The sequence below is a fragment of the Bos taurus genome, chromosome 20, assembly GCF_002263795.3.
Source record: "Bos taurus isolate L1 Dominette 01449 registration number 42190680 breed Hereford chromosome 20, ARS-UCD2.0, whole genome shotgun sequence".
NCBI classification, from domain to species: Eukaryota; Metazoa; Chordata; class Mammalia; order Artiodactyla; family Bovidae; genus Bos; species Bos taurus.
Window position 1 is genome coordinate 26048371 of NC_037347.1, and position 22663 is coordinate 26071033.

Consider the following 22663-nt stretch of genomic DNA (forward strand, 5'->3'; position numbering starts at 1 on the left):
AGAATCTGCCTGGAGTTTTCTACTGCAACAGGGAGAATGAATGCTTGTGAGGACCCTTGGTCACCTGGAGTAGGGAATGCTGACTTTAAATGAAGCCAGTAGACAAAGCTTTGCTGAAGGAGAAAATGTAGGGAACAATTCTGCCATCTAGAAATGGTCCGGAGGTAGTGTTAGTTAGTAGAACACTTACAAAACCTAACAGATACCAGTTTACAGAGTAAAAAAGGAAGACAAATCTGTCCATCTACCTACCTGTCTATCTGTTTATCTATCATCAAATGGTCAGAATCTGGTATTATGAATTCACAATGGAATATTTAGAGAAAATTTCTATCTAGGTTTTTTTTTTTTTTTAAAAAGTACTTTTAAGTCATCCCATTAATTATCAATCTGATATTTATGAAGTCTGAAAGAAAAATTCTTCATTTAAGGATATTTGAGGGCTACCAATTAACAACATTTTCATGTATCAATCTGAACAAGCAATTGTAGTCAAATATTAAATTTATTTAATGACTTTACTGAAAACATAAAGAATGTTCTTACCAGTTGCCTTTTGGATTTATAAACTGCTGCACTGCATAGCCAAACTGTTCACTTGAAGGACCAGAAAATATCTTTGCTTTTGGGAGACCAACGTTGTATGCCACACAACAGTTTAAAATGCCTATTAAAGAAAAATGAAAAGAGTTCATATTTACATTTTGTGAATATAAGGTTGTAATATAATTCTCAAAGGCCACTTAAAAAAAAAAAACTGATTGAAATAATAATTATTCTCCATCAATGTTTACCAAGAGTTTTAAGTATTCATTTGAGGCCCTGGCAGTATGCTAAATACTTTATGTGCATGATTCACTATTTCGTTTGGCCTTGTGGCAACTCTAGAATATGACTGCTATTATTATACTTGCTTTGCAGAAAGTTGTTGGAAATACAGATAGAAAGTCAAAAGGGAAGGCCAGGATAAGGCTGTCTGATTGAAGAGCTTGAACTCTTAAACCACATATTACCTTTACAGATTCTTAAGTAACTCCGGTTCTATTTGTCCTTCCTAATGCAAGAAGACTCTAAGCCACCCAAAGGCAGGATCAGAGGGTTATCCTCTATTTCTCCTGAAAAGCTTGACATGAACTCTACATGAAATGTCCATTGGAAAAGCATTGCTGACTACATCAAAGGAGGTTAAAAAAACACACACACACACAGCTGCTTGAAAATTGTTTCATTTCTTTCAGAAGGGATCACTTCTGAGGATGAAAATGTAGGGAAAGGGGTCATATGTTTTATTCCAGCAGGAACTGCAGAAGTGGTTTTGCTTTTTGATGTTTCTTTCTGAATACTTGAAAAACAATATTCACTTTCAAAAACAACAAAGGCCCTGATAGGATAAAACCTGGATAGATCTTTTTGAAAAACCTTGTTTTTGATAGAAAGAAAAGAGGGAAAGAGTCGGGTTGATGAAGACCAGCCTCTCTGACACTGATGGCATTGACACTGGCTGTACTGCATTCTGGAGAAAGAAGGTAGTGTGGACCTTAATGTTCTCTATAGACATGGGATGGGGTTTCCCAGGTGGCGCTAGTGGTAAAGAACTCGCCTGCCAGTGCAGGAAACATAAGAGACGTGGGTTCGATTCCTGGGTCGGGAAGATACCCTGGAGAAGGAAATGACAACCCACTCCAGTATTCTTGCCTGGAGAATCCCCATGGACAGAGGAGCCTGGTGGGCTACAGTCCATGGGGTTGCAAAGAGTCAGACATGACTAAATCGACTTAGCACATAGAGATGGGAACAGGCTTCAAGCTGTTTGAGATCAGTAGTTATCTTTGCAGACACTGAAGGCAATGTGAGTTCTTCAAAACTGACATCAACTATGTCAACTGATAACTATGAGTCTTCACAAAGGAATACCCTACTTTCTGGGCAACACTGAAAGTGCATTATTGTTTCTGGCATTGAAAGGATGGAGAAAAAGGTCTGGCTCTCCTGTTGTGCCCTTGTACTTCGGGAGCAGATTCTGAAATGTGCTCTGAAGAAATAATGAGGTCAGTGACGAAGCTTTGAGTGAAAGTAGCTGACGGCCCTCTTCACATGCCAAAGTCATTCCACCATAGGTGTGTTCACTCAAGAGTGCACAGCTCATTATTGGCTATTTTTTCGAAATAATGTGCTGTCAGGAAGAGAAGGACAAATAATTTTCAAACACTCTAAAGCAAACACTACACAGCTTTACATTTGCAAATTTTCTCTTTAATATCATTTTTTCAAATACACCACTCCATTATCCTTTGCAGGAAATTAAATGCAAGGGAAAATAACACAGTATTGGAAGCAGAGAACCAGAACTGACATTCAGACTACCAGTGTTTCCAATCAAGAGTTTAACTTTGCCCCATAGTACAGAACTCAGTAAATCTTATTTAAATATGTTACCAATTATCTAACAAATCAGTAAAAGCTTGGGGAGGTAATACAAACTGTCCCCTCTTTTAAAATATCTAATTCTGGAAAAGCTGCATATGGAGATAGATAAATATAGATATAGATATGAAATGACCTCATTTTCCCCCCATTAATTAGACATTGGCAGATCATGTCATGCCATGAAATCATGATAGGCTCCATTTTATCACCTAGCAGTTAAATTTTACTACATATATGTATACATATATGTGTGCATATACACTTATGTATATACTATGTATATACATATATACATGAACATGTATCAGTTCAGTTCAGTTTAGTCCCTCAGTCATATCCGACTCTTTGAGACCCCATGGACTACAGCACCCCAGGCCTCCCTGTCCATCACCAACTCCCAGAGTCTACCCAAACTCATGTTCATTGAGTTAGTGATGCCATCCAACTATCTCATCCTCTGTCATCCCCTTCTCCTCCTGCCTCAATCTTTCCTAGCATCAGGGTCTTTACAAATGAGTCACCTCTTTGCATTAGGTGGCCAAAGTATTGGAGTTTCAGCTTCAACATCAGTCCTTCTACACCCAGGACTGATTTCCTTTAGGATGGACTGGTTGGATCTGCTGGCAATCCAAGGGACTCTCAAGAGTCTTCTCCAACACCACAGTTCAAAAGCATCAATTTTTTGGTGCTCAGCTTTCTTTATAGTCCAACTCTCACATCCATACATGACCACTGGAAAAACCATAGCCTTGACTAGATGGATCTTTGTTGGAAAAGTAATCTCTCTGCTCTTGAATATGCTATCTAGGTTGGTCATAACTTTCCTTCCAAGGAGTAAGCGTCTTTTACTTTCATGGCTGCAATCACCATCTGCAGTGATTTTGGAGCCCAGAAAAATAAAGTTTGACACTGTTTACACTTTTTCCCCAACTATTTGCCATAAAGTGATGGGACCAGATGCCATGATCTTCGTTTTCTGAATGTTGAGCTTTAAGCCAACTTTTTCACTCTCCTCGTTCACTTTCATCAAGAGGTTCTTTAGTTCTTCTTCACTTTCTGCCATAAGGGTGGTGTCATCTGCATATCTGAGGTTATTGATATTTCTCCCGGCAATCTTGATTCCAGTTTGTGCTTCATCCAGCCCAGTGTTTCTCATGATGTACTCTGCATAGAAGTTAAATAAACACAGTGACAATATACAGCCTTGACGTACTCCTTTTCCTATCTGGAACCAGTCTGTTGTTCCATGTCCAGTTCTAACTGTTGCTTCCTGACCTGCATACAGATTTCTCAAGAGGCAGGTCAGGTGGTCTGGTATTCCCATCTTTTTCAGAATTTTCCACAGTTTATCGTGATCCACACAGTCAAAGGCTTTGGCATAGTCAATAAAGCAGAAGTAGATGTTTTTCTGGAACTCTCTTGCTTTTTCCATGATCCAGCGGATGTTGGCAATTTGATCTTTGGTTCCTCTGGCTTTTCTAAAACCAGCTTGAACATCTGGAAGTTCACGGTTCACGTGTTGCTGAAGCCTGGCTTGGAGAATTTTGAGCATTACTTTACCAGCGTGTGAGATGAGTGCAATTGTGCAGTAGTTTGAGCATTCTTTGGCATTGCCTTTCTTTGGAATTGGAATGAAAACTGATCTTTTCCAGTCCTGTGGCCACTGCTGAGTTTTCCAAATTTGCTGGCATATTGAGTGCAGAAGTTTCACAGCATCATGTTTTAGGATTTGAAATAGCTCAACTGGAATTCCATCACCTCCACTAGCTTTGTTTGTAGTGATGCTTCCTAAGGCCCACTTGACTTCACATTCCAGGATGTCTGGCTCTAGGTGAGTGATCACACCATCATGATTATCTTACACACATACATAAAATATTAGTTAAAAATGTAAATCTTATCATCTTTCTGCTTAAAATACCCCCAATGTCTGAGAATAAAATCTAATTTCCTTACCACAGTTTCAAAAGTCCTTCGTGATCTGGCCCCTATGTATCTGGTGACTTTCACTTTTCACCACCCTCTCCAATCACTGTATTCCAGTCACAATGGCTCTCCTTCTGTCCCTTGAACACATCCAGTTCACTCTGCTTACGGCCTTTGGAGCATCCAGACCCACTGCCTACAGCACTTTTCTCAACTCAGTATTTATGTCCTGCCATCTATCCATCACTCAGATCTTTGCTCAAATAGGTCTCTGCTATCCTTGTAGAGACTGCCCCTGACTCACCCACCAGTTTACATCCTCCTCGATCATTATGCTACTATCACAGCACTTACCATCCGAAATGACCTTGTGTATCTGCATTGTTTTGTCTCTGTTTGCCTACTAAAACCTAAGCAACTTGAGTCCAGACCTTATTTCTTTTATTCACTCTTATTTTCTCAGCACCTAGGATAATATTTGTTGTATAAAGTAAATTTTTAATGAATATGTTATTTGATGATGATATGGAATATAGGCAAAATTAAGAGAAGAAAGATAATTCATAATCATATCATTCTAATGCAAGTACAGGTAATTTGGATATACTATTTCCTTCTAATATTTTTTCCAATATTTAAACCATAATGTATATTCCCTTTTGTAGCCTACTATTTCTTAATGCTTATGTTGGTCTGCCTACGTCAGAATCATCTTGATTCATTTGATCCCCACAACAACACTGTGAAACAGCAAAACTAGGGAGGTTATTAGAGGTTAGACACCTTTCTTGCTCACTGTCACTTAACTGGTGGCTGAGAGCTGAGTCTTGGTCTGGCTCATCATGTCAACCTTATAGTCCAGAATTTCTACTTGTAAATAGTCTGCTCCTTTTTCTCACAAAACAAGATCTTCTCCATCACAATGCCTTCATCCCACTGATCTTAAATCTCTTCTTACCTGATACATCAATCCCTCCCTGAACAGCCTGCCCCTTTTGATTAATTAAGTCTCTCTGTTCTCTACACTTATTTTTTCAAATATATATTTACAACTCACTATGTCACCATTTCATACTTAGCCTATGATAGCTAATTAGCTTTTACAAATTTAATGTAAGTATTCTAATTCAATGTCTATTTCCTCTTTACAATCCCACAACTTATAGTAATGTGTTCCTATGTCTGTCATAACTTAACTGAATCATATGGAAAATGACAACCTACTTGGTTCATCCTGTTTCCTTACATCCTAAATATGCCCATATGCTAAGAAATGAATCATTCAAAAATATTTCTCCAATTCCTTTGTGTTAGGCATTTTCCTAAGTCTTGGGGACAGAAGCTTTTTAACTTATGTGCAGAGTATATCATGCAAAATGCTGGGCTGGATGAAGCACAAGCTGGAATCAAGATTGCCAGAAGAAATATCAATAACCTCAGATACGCAGGTAACACCACCTTTACAGCAGAAAGTGAATAAGAACTAAAGAGCCTCTTGATGAAAATGAAAGAGAAGAGTGAAAAAGTTGGCTTAAAACTCAACATTCAAAAAACTAAGATCATGGCATCCAGTCCCATCACTTCATGGGAAATAGATGGGGAAACAATGGAAACAGTGACAGACTTTATTTTCTTGGGCTTCAAAATCACTGCAGATAGTGACTGCAGCCATGAAATTAAGACGCTTGCTCCTTGGAAGGAAAGTTATGACCAACCTAGACAACATATTAAAAAACAGAGACATTACTTTGCCAACAAAGGTCCATCTAGTCAAGGCTATGGTTTTTCCAGTAGTCATGTATGAATGTGAGAGTTGGACTGTAATGAAACCTGAGTGCTGAAGAATTGATGCTTTTGAACTGTGGTGTTGGAGAAGACTCTTGAGAGTCCCTTGGACTGCAAGCAGATCCAACCAGTCCATCCTAAAGGAAATCAGTCCTCGGTGTTCATTAGAAGGAGATGTTGAAGCTGAAGCTCCAATACTTTGGCCACCTGATGTGAAGAATTGACTCATTTGAAAAGACCCTGATCCTGGGAAAGACTGAAGGTGGGAGGAGAAGGAGAAAACAGGATGAGATGGTTGGATGGCATCACCGACTCAATGGACATGAGTTTGAGTAAACTCTAGGAGTTGGTGATGGACAGGGAGGCCTGGGGTGCTGTAGTCCATGGGGTCTCAAAGAGTTGGACACGACTGAACGACTGAACTGACCTAGGGACAGAAGCAAAGAACCAAACAAACAAGACCTCTGCTGTCATTGAGCTTCCATTCTTGTAACTGGAATAAGAAATAAAAAATTATATTATCATGGGATAAGTATTAAATTTCAGAAAGCTACAAAGAACCTTGACCCAAGAGTTAAGAAGAGGATAAATCTAATTTGAAGGCTTTATTCATAGAAGAGGTGGCAATCTATATGGACCTTAGAAGATGAGCTGGAATTCACTACACAAAGAGGAAGACCACAGTCATTTGAGGCCTAAGGAACATCCTGCTGAGTACTATGGGGACATGAAACAGAAGAGAATGGGGACAGTGAAAAAGTGGCCCAGCAAGTCACAGATTATTAATTTATACATTCCAGGTCTATATTAGACGTAGTGAGTTTCAAGGTCATGTCATTACCCAGAGTGTAACTCTTCCCTCCTGTCTTCATGTGTATGCTTGTGAATGCAGGAAGTACTTATCCAAGGTGACCTTGCTGTGTATTTGTTGACAGTAACCAAGTCCAAGTATTCAGTGAATCTCACCCATCCTTATTGTAAAAATAAGCAATGCATGGTCCTGGACGGTTAACTAATTTCCTCTCTGCTCACAATTGAAGGGGGTCTTTCATTCTTGATTATAACCTGGCTTGTTGTCATTTTAATATCCACAGGCAAACCAGATAGTTAAGCACACATTGATTAATGCAAACTTCTTTTTACTTCCACTCATTTAAAAATTTTATAGCACCTCCTGTCTAGAGAGTTCCTGCTCATCTCTGAAATAGATTTCTGGGAAACTTTAATAATTTAAGAATTAGTTTCAGCAAATATGGAGTTCATTCTCCCACTTTATTCTGAAAACTGATTTTAAATTATAAGATTACAGACGAGATACAATTAACCCAGTTTTGTTCTCAAAATGTAGTGAGGCTCAGAAAGAACAAAATCTTTTGAAAACAAGGGCAGAAATAAATGTATTAAACAAAACATGTCATTCTATATTTAGCAACAAAATTTGGGGGGGAAGTGTCGATGTCTGTACCATTGTCAGAGCTTAATGACAAATATTTGCCGTAGAAGAAGGAGAGTAATTTGTGTAGCTACTGCGAAGTTTAAGAATATATGTTGAAGGGCAGGTGGGGCTGGCTTTTCATGGAAGATATTCATTTGCAAAAAGATCCAGAGAGATAAAGGGAAAAATTCATGTTAACAGATTTAAGACTGAAAGCAAGAGGTAGAATTGGACAGAGAGGAGTATTTTAAATTAGGACTTTCTTAAGGCATTCTGGCCCATTCCACAGATGCATGCTGGTATTTGAGGGGAGGAAATACCTCTGTTAAATAGTTAACAAAAATATAAGAACTCTTTCAGATATAAAATAAGTCAAGGGGATGTAAGGTACAGCCTGGTGACTATAGTTAATAATACTGTATTGTGTATTTGAAAATGTATAAGGGAACAGACCTTAAAAGTTATCATCACAAGAAGAAAAATATATAATTAAGTGTGGTAAGAGAGCTTCCCTGGGGGACCAGCAGTAAAGAATCCACCTGCAATTCAGGTGATGTGGGTCAGGAAGATCCCCTGGAGGAGGCAATGGCAAACCACTCCAATACTCTTGCCTGGGAAATCCTATGGACAGAGGAGCCTGGCAGGCTACAGTCCATGGGGTTGCAAAGAGTCGGACATAACTTAGAGACTAAACAACAACAACAACAATAGATGTTAACTAGATTTACTGCGGCAACCATTTGGCTAATATACATGTATCAAATCACTGTGTTGAAAACAACTCAGTCAAAAAATGTAAAGATAGAAATAGACATTTCTCTAAAGAAGATATATCTTCCAAAGAAGATAATAAAAAAACATACGAAAAGATGCTAAACATCCACTAATTATTAGAGAAATGAAAATCAAAATTACAATAAGGTATCATATCAATCAGAGAAGGCAATGGCAACCCATTCCAGTACTCTTGCCTGGAGAATCCCAGGGACGGAGGGGCCTAGTAGGCTACAGTCCATGGGGTCGCTGACTTGGACACAACTGAGCAACTTCACTTTCAATTTTCACTTCCATGCATTGGAGAAGGAAATGGCAACCCACTCCAGTACTCTTGCCTGGAGAATCCCAGGGACGGGGGAGCCTGGTGGGCTGCCGTCTACAGGGTCGCACAGAGTCAGACACGACTGAAGTGACTTAGCAGCAGCATCATACCAATCAGAATGGCCATCATCAAAAAATCCACAAACAATTATCTGGAGAGGATGCGGAGGAAAGGAAACCCTCTGAGACCAACAACCAACTGTTGTTGGGAATGTAAATTGGTACAACCACTATAGAGAACAGTATGGAGGTTCCTTAGAAAACGAAAATTAGAACTACCATAACTATCATATAACCCAATGATCCCATTTCTGGGCATATATCCCTGAGAAAATTATAATTCAAAATGATACACACAGCCCGATGTTCACTGCAGTACTATTTACAATTTTCAAGACATGAAAACAACCTAAACATCCACTGACAGATGAATGAATAAAGAAAATGTGATACTTACACACAATGGAATATTACTCAGCCACAAAAAGAATAAAATAACTGCCATTTGTAGCAGTCTGGATGGACCCAGAGATTATCATACAAGTGAAGTAAGTCCGACAGAGAAAGGCAAATATCGTATGATATTACTTATATATGGAATTTAATAAAAATGATACAAATAAACTTATTTACAAAACAGAAAACAACTCACAGATCTCAAAATCAAACTTACAGTTACCCAAGAGAAAATGTGGCCAGGGGGGAGTGATAAATTAGGAGATTGGGATTAATTTATACACACTGTGCTTTGCTATGCTGTGCTAAATTGCTTCAGTTGTGTGACTTTTTGCAACCCTAAGGACTATAGCCCACCAGGCTTCTCTGAACATGGGATTTCCAGGCAAGAGTACTGGAGTGGGTTGCCGTGCCCTACCTCCAGGGGATCTTCCCGACCCCGGGGTCAAACCTGCATCTCCTGCAGTGGCAGGCAGGTTCTTTACCACTAGTGCTACCTGGGAAGCACCAACATATAAATACTACTATATATAAAACAGATACTTAATAAGGACTCACCGTACAGCACAGGGAACTCTACTCAATGTTCTGTAATAACCTACATGAAAAAGAACCTGAAAATATATATATATATATATATATTTGCATAACTGATTTACTTTGCTGTAACAAAGAAACACTGTAAGTCAAGTATATTCCAATAAAAATTTTTTTAAAAATCACTGCACTGTACATTTGAAGCTAATATTATATGTCAATTACATCTCAATAAAAAATAAAATCCACATTACTCATATATATGAACTCCAAGGCCTGCATCTCTGTTAAAGTGCCAGCACAGGGTGTCACTGCTCTGAGGGCATGGAGCACACCTCTCCCCTATGCCTGGTGGACTGGTCCTCAGAAGCTGCAGAGGTATTGGTGGAAGCAGGGGCACAGGGCAGTGAGCTGAGCATTGCAAGGACAGCAGAAAGGTGCAGCTGTCACCAAGATATAGAGCACCTCTCTTAGGGGACAGCAAAGGTTCCCAGGAGAACTGGGCTGAAGAGTCCAGGAGAAACTCTTTCATCTAGATCCGGGATGAAACTCCAGGTATGGTCTATCTTAGGGTAGATTTCTCCCAATTTGGGGTCTATTAACCTCAAAAATAAGTTCTCTGGTTCTGAAAAAGGATGGTATAAAAATCTGTGATAGAACTTTCCATTTAAAGGGAGAGATTCGAAGGAATAAAAGAGTCAATGGTACCAAGAAAGTTTAACATAGCAGCTCAAATTCTATTAGGTTTTAAGGTCTGAAAATAACCCTCTGTTGCTCAAGGCTCCATCCTCTGGGCCTGCAATAGCTCTACTAGCCTCTGCTTCTCTTTTCCCTTCAGTCCGAGAGTAGCATTTCTGCTGAGACAACGTTTCTGTAAACCTTGTAGGTCTCTTGTGTATGTCACGGGGATCTGTGCCATTAGACAAGAGGGCTCTCCACAGACCTTTCCTGGATACCTCTCTCTCACTTCCTGGCCTCTGTGAGATGGTTGAGAGGATCCAGGAATCACACGCCGAGTCCATTCAGCAAAACATTTTCCTACCACACCCTTGGCCTTCTCTTTAGAGCACACTCTCTTAACAGTCTCCTAATGTTTGCTTTTTAAAACAACTATGGATATAGGTTGAGAATTTCTTAAATCATTAAGTACTGTTCTTTTTTAAAATTAATTCATTTATTTTTGGCTGCTCTGGGTCTTCATTGCTGCGCGGGCTTCTCTAGTTGCAGCGAGCAGGGGCTACTCTCTAGCTGTGGTGTGCGGCCGTCTCATGGTGGTGGCTTCTCTTGTGGAGCATGGGATCTAGAGTGCACAGGCTTCTGCAGCTGAGGCACAGAGTCTCAGTAACTGTGGCTCAGGCTTAGTCGCCCTGCTGCATGTGGAATCTTCCTGAACAGGGATCAAACCCGTGTCTCCAGCATTGGCTGGTAGATTCTTAACCACTGGACCACCAGGGAAATCCAGTGCTGTTCTTTTTTGTTTAACACTTTCCTCAATTTATCTTTTCTCTTGCACTTCACTACATTCAACAAGGGAAAAAGGCAGGCTGCCCCTTCAACATTTTGCTTGGAAATCTCCTCAGCTAAATGTCTAAGTTCATTGCTTGAAAACTCCCCACACAACAGTAGGACACAATCAGACCAAACTTTCTGCCACTATAAAACCGGGGTCACCTTTCCTCCAGTTTCCAGCAATGCATCCTCATTTCCTTCTGAGCCCTCACTGCAAGTGGCTTTGATGTTCATGTTCCTACCAACATCTTCCATACAGCAACCTTCAAAGCCTCGGGTTCAAAGCCTCTCTGTCTAAATAAGGTAATATTCACAGATTTGGGAGATTGGGATGTAGAAATATCTTTGGGGGGACTACCATTCAACTCAATACAGTGGGCCTGCCAGTAATGCAAAGTCCAGACGGAGGTCTGCCTGCGTTGTGTTTGTAGTCAGAAGCCTTGAGGGCGAGGTGATCTCACTCTCCAGGACAAAGAAAGGGTGTGCTGACTTCTTGCTGTAAAACAGCAGGTCACCAAACTTACTTCTCCTCTCTCATAATGCAGCCTACTGAGTGTGCAGGCTTCCCTTTGGACCCCCTCCCGTGGCCCTCGTGAGCCTTCATGGGGAAGTACAAGGGGAACTGGTGTAAACATGCTCGCGCTGCCTGCTGTGCTGTGAGTAATAAAGTCCTTGCTCTCTAACTCAGGAATCTCATGTCATCTGTCAGCGTCCATGAAACGGCAATGGGCTAATGTATTAACTTGTACATAGGATAAAATCAAAGAGCAGGCCTGTCAGAGTAGAGAAGAAACACTCCCCGGTCTGTATACTGAGGACTGAATGACAATGAAAATGGGTATCTCCTGGGGGTTCGGACAAATCTTAGGGGAGCAATGTATTTTCCTACAAGGGTGGAATAGGGATTCAAAAGAAGTATCTTTCAATTTTAAGAAGCAAAGGGGCTCCAGCTGATGTCTGGGCAATGATTTCATAATTTGTTCTGGTTTGTAATTTTATGGCCACTTTTTTTTTAATGGTGTGTGCACCTATCATTTATGTCATAACTACTCTGCTGCTGCTGCTAAGTCACTTCAGTCATGTCCAACTCTGTGCGACCCCATAGACAGCAGCCCACCAGGCTCCGCTGTCCCTGGGATTTTCCAGGCAAGAACACTGGAGTGGGTTGCCATTTCCTTCTTCAGTGCATGAAAGTGAAAAGTGAAAATGAGTCACTCAGTCGCGTCCGACTCTTCGCGACCCCATGGACTGCAGCCTACCAGGCTCCTCCATGCATGGGATTTTCCAGGCAAGATTACTGGAGTGGGTTGCCACTGCCTTCTCCGAATTACTCTGCATTCATGTTAAAAAAAAAATATGTGTATCACTTCCCTGCAGAAATGAATGTATCACTATGCAGTTAAGTTTTAGGGGTTCAGGTTCTGTCCATTGGATTTCTTGGTAGGAATGCTGGAGTGGGTTGGCATTTCCTTCTCCGGGGGAACTTCCCCACCCAGGACTCCACCCCTCATCTCCTGCATTGCAGGCAGATTCTTTACTATGTGAGATAATAGGAAGCCCACTTATCTTAAAAGATAGCCACAATTGTCTTAAAGCCACTAGCTTTTAAGTGTATTTAAAGTGTGGTGTTCAGAGAGGGCAGTGGCACCTCGCTCCAGTGCTCTTGCCTGGAAAGTCCCATGGATGGAGGAGCCTGGTAGGCTGCAGTCCATGGGGTTGCTGGGAGTCAGACACAACTTCACTTTCACTTTCACTTTTCACTTTCATGCATTGGAGAAGGGGGTGGCAGCCCACTCCAGTATTCTTGCCTGGAGAATCCCAGGGACAGGGGAGCCTGTTGGGCTGCCGTCTATGGGGTCTCACAGAGTCGGACACGACTGAAGCGACTTAGCAGCAGCAGCAGAATGGATGAGTTATATCTTCCTCAAATTCCCACATTGAAACCCTAATTCCTAATGTAACTATATATGAAGATAGGACCTTTAAGGAGGCATCAACAATTGGGTTGGGCTTCCTGGGTGGTTCAGTGGTAAAGAATCTGCCTGCAATACAGGAGCCACAGGAGATGCAGGTTCAATTTCTGGGTCGGGAAGATCCCCTGGAGTAGGAAATGGCAACCTACTCCAGTATTCTTGGAAAATTCCATGGACAGATGAGCCTGGTGGGCTACACTCCACAAGGAGTTAGACATGACTGAAGCGACTTAGCAGAGTTTGCTATGGCAGGCACTGCACCATCCATCCCAGCCAATAATTGGGTAAAAAGAGATCATAAAGATGGGAACCTAATTTTATAGGACCGGTGTTCATTTAAGAAGAGGAAGAGACACTAGATCTCTCATTCTCCACGTACATACAGAGGAAAGGTCACATGAGGATGCAGCCAGAAGTCTATAAGCCAGGAAGAGCGGCATCACCAGAAACCAACCCTAAGGGTCCCTTGATCTTGGAATATTAATACGATCTCCAGAACCATGAGAAAATAAATTCCTGTTGTTAAAGCCACCCATTCAGGTGTATCTTGTTATGGCAGCAACTATAGCAGACTAAGACAGGGGGAAATAGGATTATATTGATATCAGACATTTTCAATTTACTATGCTGTGTTTCAAAGACAAGCATGTCAATATACAGATGCACATATACAAGAGAGATATATACTAATTCAAGTTATATCTTTTAAAGTTCATATTTTGTACAAAAAAAAACAAGTCATTTTTTTGTGACAAAGTAAGCATATCAAGTATCAGGGTATTGTGGCACATTGTTAGGTGATTTTGATGTCCTTTTACAATTCTTGACCTTGCAGGCAATTAACATCTTCAAAAGTCTATAGCAATTGCTTCTTAAGTCCGTTTATTATGACTTAGCGCTTCCTAACAACTCAATAAATTCTCTTTTTTTCACAATGATGTTGGAGGATGAGCTGCTATCTGGCAGACTCACTGGCTCCCAGTGGCCGAGAGGATGGGGTGAAGAACTGGGGTACCAGCTCATCAATTCACTTTCTATTTTAACATTAAACTCCTTTTATGTGAAAGGAGAAACTCCTGTATCTTCCTTTCCCTCCTCAGAACAGCATTTGTGTCCATTTAGCAAGTCAGAGCCTGTAGAATAGCTTGCTCATTAACACGATATGCCTGACACATCTCGAGGCCATGTATGGAGACAATAGACACAAGTGAGGTTAGTTTTTCTTTTGTTATATCTCTGTTCACAGGCCATTTCTCATTCTAGCCTGCAAACTCTTCTTCTAAGTCACTATTTGCATCTCTTATTGTGATGTACTATCTTGAAATGTTATATTGGTCTCCCGTGTAAGCTTTGTCTCAATAGTTACATAATCATTGCCTCCCCATCCTGTCTGACCTCACCTCCTATCCTACCTTTTTAGCTCACTCACCTGACTCTTTCTTAAACTCACCCTGACATTTGTCCTTTTTGTTTTGTCCCTTCTGCATGGAACCCTGTTCCCAGAGAGCTTTCTGTTTCTGCATCAAACACCAATCAGAGCTGCCTTTCCTCATCACCTGTGGTGGTCAGCAGGTTCCCAGTGGTCCCCATCTCCTGCTCTCTGTGCTTTTGTGTGATCCTCTTCCCTTGAGGGCAGGATCTGTGACTTCAAACCAATTGAAATGAAGATTTGAAATGTAGAATCAAATATCATAGAGTATTACTTTTGTATTTACATGACATAGAGTTATAACTTCTATCTTGCTAGCAGATGTTATCATTTGTTGACAAAGCAGAGAGGCCCAGAGGGCAAGGAACAGAAGGAAGCCTTCAGCTGAGAACCAATGGGGAACTGAGGCACTCAGTTAACAGCCCCAGACAAGATTAATTCTGCCAACAATTAAAAATGAACAGAAGTGGATCCTTCCTCAGTTAAGCATTCAGATGAGACCCCTGCCCCTTAAGCCAGCACCTTTGACTGCAGTCTTATGAGAGATTCTGAAGCAGAGGATCCAAGTGAAGCCATGCCCAAATTCCTGACTCACCCAAATGATAAGACAATAAATGTATATTAAGTTGCCCTAGGTATGGTAATTTGTTATATAGCAAAAGATATAATCACAAGTTAAAAATAACTTTCCATTTCCCACTACCTGCGCAGCATTTTCAGATCCCCTTACTGTGCTATTTTTTTTTCTTAATAGAGCTTTATCTCATATGTTATATAAAAATATTTATCTTTTTCATTTGTCTGCCAACCTTAGTAGAATCTGTATTTGAAGAGTTAAGTTTTATAGGGGTTGACACTTCAACAATTTGAGGCAGAATGTCTCCATAGGAAAAAAATTTTAAAATTGTAGAACACATTCAGATATAATATTTATAATAAGAAAAGTAATCCTAGCAAGCTAGTTTTAAAAACTGAAAAATATTTTTAAAAAACCATACATTTTACTGATTGCCTGACATATTCCTGTAATACATTTTGCCTTGGCTCTACATCTTTTGATCACCTCTTCACTTGATAACTTTATAAAATTGTATTCTCTTAAACGTATTTCATTTTTTTGGGCATGGTAAGTTAAAGGTTTAAAATTATTATTATTTACAGTTAAAAAAGTTTCTTTCATTTCCATAATACCTTATTTGTAATGTCATGTAAATACTCAGGATTGTCATCCAGTATCTTTGTGTGTCTGCGTGTGTGTGTATGCACGCACTAGTTACTCAGTCGTCTGACTCTTTGTGACCCCAAGGACTGTAGCCCATCAGGCTCCTCGGTCAATGGGATTCTCCAGGCAAGAATACTGGAATGAGTTGTCATTTCCTCCTCCAGGGCATAGTCCCAACCCAGGGATCAAACCTGGGTCACCTGCATTGCAGGCAGATTCTTTACCATCTGAGCCAGCAGGGAAGCCCCCCAATATCATACAGGAGCTATAATATTTCAAGGCACTTCAAATTTTCTTTTACAGGGATTAATCCAGACACTTTTTGAACTGATGATATTTATCAACCAGTTTGTTGTTAATGTCTTTGTTAGGGTATGGAAGAGACAATGATCTGAACTTTCGCACATGTACTAAAAATATCAGACATGTGAATACATGGAAACAGGCCTGAAGTGAGGATCCTGATACTTAAGCTCCACTTGTTTTATCTGCCTTTGTTCCTAAAAGTAGATGCTTTACCTGTTCTGTTCAGTGTTATATTTGCCAGTACTTGGAGTATCTACATGATTGTAGATCAATAAAAATCAGTTGAATTAACAGAATGACTGCTGATTGTTTCACCTTTCCAACTAACAATAAGTTATGCATCAGTTCAGTTCAGTTCGGTCACTCAGTCACGTATGACTCTTTGGGAACCGTGGACTGCAGCACACCAGGCCTCTCTGTCCATCACCAACTACCAGAGTTTACTCAAACTCATGTCCATTGAGTCAGTGATGCCATCCAGCCATCTCATCCTCTGTCGTCCCCTTCTCCTCTCGCCTTCAATCTTTCCCAGCATCAGGGTCTTTTCAAATAAGTCAGCTCTTCGCATCAGGGGGCCAAAGTATTGGAGTTTCGGCTTCAACATCAGTCCTTCCAATGAATATTCAGGACTGATTTCCTTTAGAATGGACTGGTTGGATCTCCTCGCAGTCCAAGGGACTCTCAAGAGTCTTCTCCAACACCATAGTTCAAAAGCATCATTTCTTTGGTGCTCAGCTTTCTTTATAGTCCAATTCTCACATCCATACATGACTACTGGAAAAACCATAGCCTTGACTAGATAGACCTTTATTGGCAAAGTAATGTCTCTGCTTTTTAATATGTTGTCTAGGTTGGTTATACAGAGAAGGCGATGGCACCCCACTCCAGTACTCTTGCCTGGAAAATCCCATGGACAGAGGAGCCTGGCGGGCTGCAGTCCATGGGGTCGCTAAGAGTCGGACACGACTGAGCAACTTCACTTTCACTTTTCATTTTCATGCATTGGAGAAGGAAATGGCAACCCACTCCAGTGTTCTTGCCTGGAGAATCCCAGGGACGGGGGAGCCTGGTGGGCTGCCATCTATGGGGTCGCACAGAGTCAGACATGACTGAAGTGACTTAGCATCAGCAGCAGCAGGTTGGTCATAACTTTTCTCCCAAGGAGTAAGGGTTTTTTAATTTCATGGCTGCAGACACCATCTGCAGTGATTTTGGAGCCCCCCCAAAATAAAGTCTGTTACTGTTTCCACTGTTTCCCCATCTATTTGCCATGAAGTGATGGGTCCGCATGCCATGATCTTTATTTTCTGAATGCTGAGCTTTAAGCCAACTTTTTTCACTCTCCTCTTTGACTTTCATCAAGAGGCTCTTAAGTTCTTTTTCATTTTCTGCCATAAGGGTGGTATCATCTGCATATCTGAGGTTATTGATATTTCTCCCAGCAATCTTGATTCAAGCTTGTGCTTCATTCAGCTCAGCATTTCTCATGATGTACTCTGCATATAAGTTAAATAAGCACTATGACAATATACAGCCTTGACATACTCCTTTTCCTATTTGGAACCAGTTAGAACTGGACATGGAACACAGACTGGTTCCAAATAGGAAGAAGTTATGCATACAATGGGAGATAAGTAAAGACCTGGTTCATTAACAAATATAAGTTCTAGACTAATTCAAAGAAAGATGCTTGAATTCACGTTACTGAAAAGATACATTGTGAGATACAGTCCTCCTTCTGAGAAGGATTAAAAGATAGATTAACACATGTGTATTCAGATATGGGCATACATTTGCTGTTGTTGTGCAGTCTCTAAGTCATGCCTGACTCTCTGCGATCCCATGGACTGTAGCCCGCCAGGCTCCTCCATCTGTGGGATTTCCCAGGCAAGAATATTGGAGTGGATTGTATGTAAAAATATACACACACATTTCATTTTCTATTTAGAATTTTAAAGAACATTTAACTTTACTTTTTACCTGGCTTTAGGAGAATCCTAAAAAGAAGATTGACTATATTTTGGGGTGATGAAATGGCAGAACTATGCCACTGTTGGAAGTACAAGAATTCTTTTTTTTAACTGAAAAACCCACATATTGGACAAGACAATACTTTGTAGAGTCTAAAAGCTTGGCCTCTGATATTGGAATAGCTCTGTGACCTTGGACAAGCTATTTATCTTCCATAAGCCACTGTTTCTTCTTTGAAATAGACCCAGTCTATAAGCCTACTTTATTGTGATCAGAGAGAATTTAATAAAATTCTCAACCCAGTGTCCAGCACATGATGTGAACTTAGTAAAGATAGCTTGCTTTTGTGATTATTTTTACTATTAATATCATTCATTTTATGTTTCTGACAAGAGCATCTTTTCTTGAGAAATTTTAAAAGGCATGTCAATTTGTGATCCCACTTTCACCTCTGACATAAAAAGCATATCCTGAATAAGTTTCCATTTAAGTTTCTGAGAACTGCTGTGTAATGGGTAGGAGGGTGTCTGCAATTTGCTGACACACACTCACCATGAGAGCCAAGAAAGCATTATCAGCCCATGGACCCTCCAGGAAGCCACGGACGCAGGAAATGGGTTACTCAGACCCTGACTTTGAAACTAAGAAAACAGACTTCAAACTCTCAAGTCAGTTAATCATTATCTAGAATATGTATGACAACAGAAAATGGGCACAGGTCGCATTAGATCCTTGAACATGTACAAAATTACAGGAAATCATTCTCAACAGCATTGTCTTCATGCTGAAAGTACAATACTGTGGAAAGAATTTAGAAAATCCTTCCCCCTTCCTCTCAAAAAAAATAATAAAGCAGCTAAACTTAGAAATTATAGGCCCTTTGAAAAGAACCACACATTTATTCCATAGAGAGATTTAAGCTCTACAATGTTTGACTTATAGCTATAGTGCTTAAAAGAAGAAAAAGCAGTGCAAAACCAAAGGCATAAAATGACCCTTAAAACTGCTTCTGAAATACAGCAGTGTAACATTCTCCTGCTTTCATTAAGAAAGAAAAATGCAGTTTTTTCTTAAAAGTCTTTGTTTTGAGTGTTAAATTTTATATTCAGTAAGGATCTAGATTCTCGTCCACAGGTGACATTAGAAATGGAAAGCAGAGGGCCTGGGGGGCTCCTTTGAATCCTCTATTTCCTCCAGTGTCTGACACTCTACCGCCCAATGATAGGCACTCCATTGAGGACCCTTAAAATAATGAATGGTGATGAAAAGGATGAATACCAAGGATATAAATTTTGAAAAATAACATTATATCTGCTTTTATAGTGTGCGAAATACTTTTCTGTTCACAATTCCATTTGATCCTCCCAGTGACCCAGCAAGGTTGGGAATAGTTTGCCTGTGACTTATCCAAAGTCATCCAGAAAAATGGCAATAAAATTAAAATCTACTCTTCAGGGGTGGAGTTCCTCCCATCATGCCATGAACATGTTTGTTTAATATATTAAGGGTTCTCAACTGGGAGCAATTTTGTCCATCAGGGGTCCTTTGGTAATGTCTGGGCACATTTTTGGTTGTCATACCATTGTGGGGAAAGGGAGTGTCTACTGGCATTTAGTAGGTAGAGACCAGGGATGTCACTCAGCATCCGAAAGTACACAGGACAGCCCCTCCTGCCACCCCTACTGCTCCATGCCCCCAATCAATTACCTAGTCTCAGATGCCAATAATGCTGAAGTAAACAATCAATGGTCTTATAAACACCGTTAAGTTGATTAAGTCACTGTGGTGGTTTTAAAACATGTCTGGGACTGACTTGAGGCTCCTCCCATTAAGATACTGAGTAAGTCTCCTCCTCTATAATCTAGGTGTGGTTTGGTAATTTCTTTGATGAATAGATGCAGTTGCCCGATTTCTGAGTCTAGATTAGAAAAGATCATGCAGTTTCTGCCACTTTTGAGAGGGACACTTGCCTTGGGATCCCTGAGTTGCCAATAAGAAATCAGGCTGTCCAGAGAGTGCCATTCTGGAGAAACTTCTTGATGGAACCACGTGAAGAGACAGCTGCCTACCCTCTGACAGTAACCACATGAGGGACCTCAAGCCAGAATGGCCCAGCCAAGCTCTTCTCAAAGTCCTATGCAAGAAACCATGAGAGGTAACAAATGATGGTCATCATTTTAAGCCACTAAGTTTTAGGGTGACTGGTTACACGGCAACAGCTAACCAGAACAATCTTCAGAGACTCAAAGTCAAGTTCTCTGGCAAACAGAATGTCTTTTATTTCTCTCTAAAGTATTCTGACATACAGACGTATGGAAATCTTAACTACATGACTACAACTCCTCAAGTGAAAATGGATTAGAATCCATTTTGGAAGTAGGGGACAAGGAGAACTTTACCAAAAAAATTGTGAAGGCTATCTTGAAATGATAGACTGCAGGTTGGAGTCCTGGACTTCAGTCATTTTCAAAAACTAGTTATTGTAAAAATGAGGTATTTATTGGCAATACTAGATGATCTCTTAAGGCTTCTTCTAGGACTAACTAGAATATCCTACTCTATTTTTCAAAAGATAGACTTTTAAAATTGTAACTTAAAATGTACTCTGATAAATATAAAGAATGAGAATTGAAGTAAATATGAAGGACAAGTTTACATTCACCAAACTATAAGACGTTTAAAAAAACCTACAAAAAATAAGTAAAAGTGATAAAAATCACACACTACTGATGACCACAGTGTTCAGTATGCAAGAAGAGCTAAAAAATAAAGAGTTTTGATCCAGTAATGTTGCTTTTGGAAATGGTCCAAAAGGAAAAAGAAAGAAAAAAACTTCTACACTGATATTTATAGCCACATTACTTGCAATAAGGGGAAAAAACCCACAGGAAACAGCCTGAATATCCAACAATGGGACAATAGTTAACCCTGACATGGCCGGATGTATTAATGTAAAGTTCTAAATATAAGGACCACATGGCAAAGCATATACAAAAGACAAGTGAAAAGAGTAAACAAGTCAATTTCATATAAACAGTGATGGTATCTATGAAAATTTACTTTCACACGAATATCAAAAGAAAGAAATATATTTTTTTCTGTTAACATGAATATCAGTACATCATTTCCTATAAGGATATTGAAATATTCTGCTTTATAAAGAAAAGCTATAAACTTAAAGTATCAATCAAGTTTACCACTTTGATGGACATATTTACCTCATATTATTGAAATTCTATCTTTACTTAAAAAATTTTTTTTTAATTTTTCTTTTTACTTTACAATATTGTATTGGTTTTGCCATACATCAACATCATTTTCTGGGTGCTTACAACATGCCAGGTCCTGGGAATACAATGATAAATAGAATGAAAGGTAATCTTAAAAGTGTATTCAGTGGGAGAGCTAGTCAAGTTGAAGATAAATTATAGTGCTGCTTTATGAAAATAGAAAAGGGGGTCAGGAAAGGGCTTTTTAGGGGGAAAAAAAGATGTCTGCACTGTCTTAATACTTTAATTTATCTTGTTATTTGTAAACAGCACCATCTTAGTTTGACATTTCAAGACTAAGGAGAAACCTTCCAAAAGCAAACAAACTTTGTCAAAGTGAAAAAAAAAAATCAACTAAAGGAATATTTTAGCATGTTTGGATAAACCTGTAAATAAAAGGATCTGTGCATATACAAATTGGAAAGTGCTAGAAAGTTTTCAGCCTGGCATTCATTCAGAAAGTGTGCATTTAATCCATACTACATTAGCTGTCATACACGCTTCATTCATTCAACAAAACAAGACACGGCTTCCATCTTCTCAGATTTTGTAATCTATAGGATGTAAATCCAAGTAAACAGATGATTGAAATAGAATGTGACAAATGCTATGAAAGGTCCATGTGAGAAGGACAACTAAATTGGATTAAAGGAATTATAGAATATGAGTTCAGAGAAGGCAATGGCACCCCACTCCAGCACTCTTGCCTGGAAAATCCCATGGACGGAGGAGCCTGGTGGGCCGCAGTCCATGGGGTCTCTAGGAGTCTGACAAGACTCAGCTACTTCACTTTCACTTTTCACTTTCATGCATTGGAGAAGGAAATGGCAACCCACTCCAGTGTTCTTGCCTGGAGAATCCCAGGGACGGGGGAGCCTGGTGGGCTGCCGTCTACAGGGTCGCACAGAGTCGGACACGACTGAAGCGACTCAGCAGCAGCAGAATATGAGTTAGGGGCTAAATTGTATCTTAGAAAGAGAGAACACAGATAAAGGTAAGAAACTATGGAACTGTACTATTAAAAAGGGCTAAGGTCACATCTTGGGGCTTCCCTGGTGGTTCAGATGGTTAAGAACCCACCTGCAACGCGGGAGACCCAGGTTCAATCCCTGGGTTGGGAAGATGCCCTGGAGAAGGGAACGGCTACCCACTCCAGTACGCTTGCCTGGAGAATTCCATGGACAGAGGAGCCTGGCAGCCTACAGTCCATAGGGTCACAGTGGGACACGACTGAGTGACTAACACTTTCACTTTCAAGTTCTCGTCTCAGCTGAACCATAGCCAAAAATAAATAAATAAATGAAATGATACTGATCTGTT

The 22663-nt window shown here is 40.1% G+C and overlaps 1 protein-coding gene across 2 annotated transcripts in view; it reads right to left on the minus strand.

Annotated features, from left to right (window-relative positions):
* The window catches only part of ITGA2 (integrin subunit alpha 2), a 108733-nt gene that overhangs the window by 75882 nt on the left and 10188 nt on the right, over window positions 1–22663 (minus strand). The window contains exon 1 of one of the 2 annotated variants that reach the window (XM_024981212.2): window positions 547–616. Coding sequence is in view for 1 of the 2 variants with exons in the window: in NM_001166499.1 (NP_001159971.1) it covers window positions 547–667 (121 nt within the window). In the remaining variant the exon portion in view is untranslated. Of the gene's footprint in view, window positions 1–546; window positions 668–22663 lie in introns of those variants that run through there. The other variant, NM_001166499.1, reaches the window with a different exon arrangement.